At 49.3% G+C, this 5,000-nt stretch overlaps 1 protein-coding gene across 1 annotated transcript in view; it reads right to left on the reverse strand.

Moving 5' to 3' along the window:
* LOC143286353 (uncharacterized) overlaps positions 1-5,000 on the reverse strand; it is a 53,090-nt gene that overhangs the window by 23,766 nt on the left and 24,324 nt on the right. The window contains exons 16-18 of the mRNA XM_076593894.1: positions 4,151-4,285; positions 2,591-2,725; positions 1,172-1,306 (exon numbers count right to left, since the gene is read on the reverse strand). Coding sequence (XP_076450009.1) covers positions 1,172-1,306; positions 2,591-2,725; positions 4,151-4,285 — 405 coding nt within the window. The remainder of the gene's footprint in view (positions 1-1,171; positions 1,307-2,590; positions 2,726-4,150; positions 4,286-5,000) is intronic.

Consider the following 5,000-nt stretch of genomic DNA (forward strand, 5'->3'; position numbering starts at 1 on the left):
GGGCAACACCAACACACTGACCACCAACACAGTACAACACCAACACCAACACAGGACAACACCAACACCAACACAGTACAACACCAACACAGGGCAACACCAACACACTGACCACCAACACAGGACAACACCAACACCCTGTCCACCAACACAGTACAACACCAACACAGGACAACACCAACACACTGACCACCAACACAGGACAACACCAACACAGGACAACACCAACACACTGACCACCAACACAGTACAACACCAACACAGGACAACACCAACACGCACACTGACCACCAACACAGTACAACACCAACACAGGACAATACCAACACCCTGACCACCAACACAGCACAACACCAACACAGGACAATACCAACACCCTGACCACCAACACAGGACAATACCAACACAGGACAACACCAACACAGGACAACACCAACAACACACTGACCACCAACACAGGGCAACACCAACACAGGACAACACCAACACAGGACAACACCAACAACACCCTGACCACCAACACAGGACAACACCAACAACACCCTGACCACCAACACAGGACAACACCAACAACACACTGACCACCAACACAGGACAACACCAACACACTGACCACCAACACAGTACAACATCAACACCCTGACCACCAACACCAACACCCTGACCACCAACACAGGACAGCATCAACACCCTGACCACCAACACCCTGACCACTAACACAGGACAACACCAACACACTGACCACCAACACAGGACAACACCAACACCCTGACCACCAACACAGGACAACACCAACAACACACTGACCACCAACACAGGACAACAACAACACCCTGACCACCAACACAGGACAACACCAACAACACACTGACCACCAACACAGGACAACACCAACATACTGACCACCAACACAGGACAACACCAACACAGCACAACACCAACACAGGACAATACCAACACCCTGACCACCAACACAGGACAACATCAACACCCTGACCACCAACACAGGACAACACCAACACCCTGACCACCAACACAGGACAACATCAACACCCTGACCACCAACACAGGACAACACCAACACAGCACAACACCAACACAGGACAATACCAACACACACCCTGACCACCAACACAGGGACACACGGTGACCCGATTTCCACACGACCTACCACAGTGTCCGTCCAGTCTCGGCACGTGAAGATCGTCACACTGACAAGCCGGGCTGCCGCTCACTCCAGGCGTACAGTCCATGAAGTCCCCGCAGTCCTGTTTGCCACGATAGCACCTTTGGTTGACCTTGCGACCTGTTAACATATAATCGACTTGACCTGGGATGTATACTCATATGTATACATACACACACACAGAGACAGAGACACACAGAGACACACACACAGAGACACGCACAGACACAGACACACACATCGTGGCAGGGTCGGTTAGGGGTTGGACTTCTGGTCCAGTGTTCACAAGTGATCAGGGTTCCAGGCCCCGTTTCAGTGTGGTGTTGTGTCCTTGGGAAAGGCACTTTACTCCGATTTTCCTCACTCCACCCAGGTGTGAATGGGTACCTGACTTCGGTTGGGGAAGGTTAGTATATATATAAAACGGCAGAAGGAGAGAACTGGGCCCCGCCTTCCTACGCCAATACCTGGACGCAATGAATGCAGTTCACTGCCCCGCTGGCCAGGGGATCTTTTACCTTAATTAACCCTTTCACCGCCTGTTAGTTTAGAGCGCAAAATTCCCTTGTGCTATAAACACAGAAAATATGCTGTCTAAGAATAGCTGGGGATTCCCCCTGTGACGTGTAGAAATAATTATGGCCTATCCTACCACCGAACATAAAGAGCAGTAGGTTCATGGATAACAGACCTATGATCTGGTCACCCTTCAGTGACATGGGTCCTCCCTCTAAATGCGAGTTTGGCAGTGAAAGGGTTAAGCTTTATCCATCTATCCATAGAAGGCGTAGTAGGAGAAAAAGAAGTCACAGTAGTGGTAGTAGGAGGAGGGGGAGGAGGAGGAGGAGGAGTAGCAAGCAGAAATAGACTACTAGTAGTAGTAGTTGTAGTAGTACATTCATTTTAATTGTAATATAGAACCATGGTCATAATATCATATTTCGAAGTAAAGTTTACTTGTGAGAGCAGTGATATCATTACCATAAGCTTTGACACTGTACGGAGAACACCATATCCCGCCACACATGTAACAATGTTAGACATAAACAACAAAGAAAGACTCAGCAGCAGTGCAGGGTCTCCTCTGGTGTATGCCCTCCTGGCGACCTAACATCGATGGTTCCCTGCGGACTGCCGATGCTGGAACTGTGACGGACAAACCCGGGTGTGGCCGTGTATGGGGGAATCTAAATGAGCGGCGTGGGAGTAACGCCACTGAAACGGTGCAGATGATGGGGCAGCAAAAAACAAACAAACAAACATAAAACAAAAACAAAAAAACAAACAAAAAAACGTTACAAACCATACACAATCGCGTAAAACTGTACCAAAAATATTTATCATTATTGCACGGGTGGGTGGGGTATTTTTCGCCAACAAAACAACGAGAGACAGTTTACTCACCGCAGGAGAAATCAGATCGCTCCACATAATTCTGCTTGCAGGAACAAGTGGAGTTACCGCTGACGTCATCCAGTTTACAGGCCATTGCGTCACCGCAGTCGTCGACATCCGCACATGGCTGTCCTGACGCCTTCCCTGTGTGACGTCATGCACTGCGTCATCAGTCACCTCAAACAACCACGCCACGCTTTTCTTGTGTGTGTGTGTGTGTGTATGTATGTGTGTGCTGCTGATGTCAGTAATGAAAGCCGCAGGTGTTATGGATTTAAAGCTGATTAATTAATGTCAACACTTACGTCAGCAACAACTGAGAAACAGTAATACTAAGAGAGAGAGAGAGAGAGAGAGACAGAGACAGAGAGATTCGGATGAATGGGCAGACAGTGACTCCAACAGAGAGTGAGAAAAGACGCAAATATTTCGTATTTGTATCTGTATTGTATTCGTATTTCTTTGTATCACAACAGATTTCTCTGTGTGAAATTCGGGGATAGCAACTGAGCCGTGATTCGAACCAGTGCGCTCAGATTCTCTAGCTTCCTACGCGGACGCGTTATATCTAGACCATCACTCCACTCAAATACATCATGGACCTCAGATAAACACTTATATTCCGACGCACAGACGCTCCCCCAAAAAGTACACATAAAAATCCCCGCCATGGCATGTACGCATGAAATGTGCAACACACACACTTCCGTAACAAAGTCTCGACTATTCAACTCAGAACTCATCATATTCTTCTTGATCAGAAACCAAGCTCTAAGCGTTTTATAAACACCGAGTCATTTACACAACCCGGGCGGGGCGGCTATCCCTAACCCGGGGGGTCCCCGGGTGGCGGATAGGGGAACGGCCCCCAGATATGAGGGTTAGCTGCGATATGTCAGGCTTGCCTGGTCGAATAAACAGTCCCGGACCAAATGGCGATGTTTCTACCTGGACGGGGCGGGGTAACAGGTGGTACTGTTACACCATATCAAATTCCCCATGTGCCCTATGACGGGTTCATCATGCGAGTAAGAGGCGCATAAAAACCTCTAGCCCCGGGGAAGGAAAACCTCGGAGAAACAAACCAGGGTAGGGGATGCTCTTAAGCCTTGGTCGGCAAGTCGCCTACGAGAGGGAAACTCGGACAAGAAAACCAACGCCGAAGACGGATGTACTGGGCCCCTGGCGCGTAATGGCAGTACAACGCATCTACGTCATGGATGGAACACCTCAAATCTTTTCGAGATGGGGCTCTACCAGTGGAGTCCCGCCGGGCTAGTAGAGTGCCGAACCCTGTGTCTATCCCAGCGGCCCGGAAGCTCTACGGAGGACTGAAGGACCTGCAACATACTGCCGCCTTCGTCGAGGAGACGGGGGAATCCACCTGATAAATGACGAACGAGACAACATTTACACAACAGGCTGTTTACCTGCGTGGAGCCAACAGAACCTTTTGGCGCTCATCATTCGTTTCCTGTGTCATTCAGTCAGGCTTCAATCACACACACACACACACACACAAGCAGATCGACATCCATCCGCAGTCTGTGGTCAGTACACCTGACTCACCACAGTCGCCGTTCTCTTTAGCGGCGTGGCTGACGTCACAGTGACAGACCCCTCTGGATGACGTCACATCCACCTGACACGTCATGTGGTTTCCACATTCATCGTCTTCGTAGCACAGTCCGCCTTCCTTCATTCCTGGACCAATACAGAGCCAGTCGCCGAAGGCAATGCGATCAGTTTCACACACACACAGACAAATACACACACACACATGCATACATCCTCAAACAAGTACACGCTTTTCTCTTTTTATTTCAAACACACACACACACACTCACACGCACACACTAACACACGCGCGCGTGCGCCAGCGCGAGCACGCACACACACATACATACATATGCTCTGTCTCACATACGCGCTCTCTCTATTACACACAAGCACACACACACACTCTTTCTCTCTATTTTACACATATTTTCTACACTCTCTCTCGCTCGCTCTCACACACACACAAATACACCTGCTGTCTCACTTTCATTTCCGTACACTCACACATATACACACTCTCTCTCTTATCACACACAAACACACACACCCACACCCACACACACACACACACACACACACACACACACACACACACACACACTAACACATTCACACCACCGTCCACCACACGGAACCTGCCAACCCATGACATCAAAAGAAAAACGTAGGGAGGGCGTCAGCGAAGAGAGAGAGAGAGAGAGAGAGAGAGAGAGAGAGAGAGAGAGAGAGAGACAGAGACAGAGACAGAGACAGAGAGAGAGAAGAGAACAATTGACTGACCAGACAGACAGACAGACACACACACAGAGAGAGAGAGAGAGAGAGAGAGAGAGAGAGAGAGAGAGAGAGAGAGAGAGAG

This window comes from Babylonia areolata, chromosome 10, assembly GCF_041734735.1.
Source record: "Babylonia areolata isolate BAREFJ2019XMU chromosome 10, ASM4173473v1, whole genome shotgun sequence".
In the NCBI taxonomy this organism is placed as follows: Eukaryota; Metazoa; Mollusca; class Gastropoda; order Neogastropoda; family Buccinidae; genus Babylonia; species Babylonia areolata.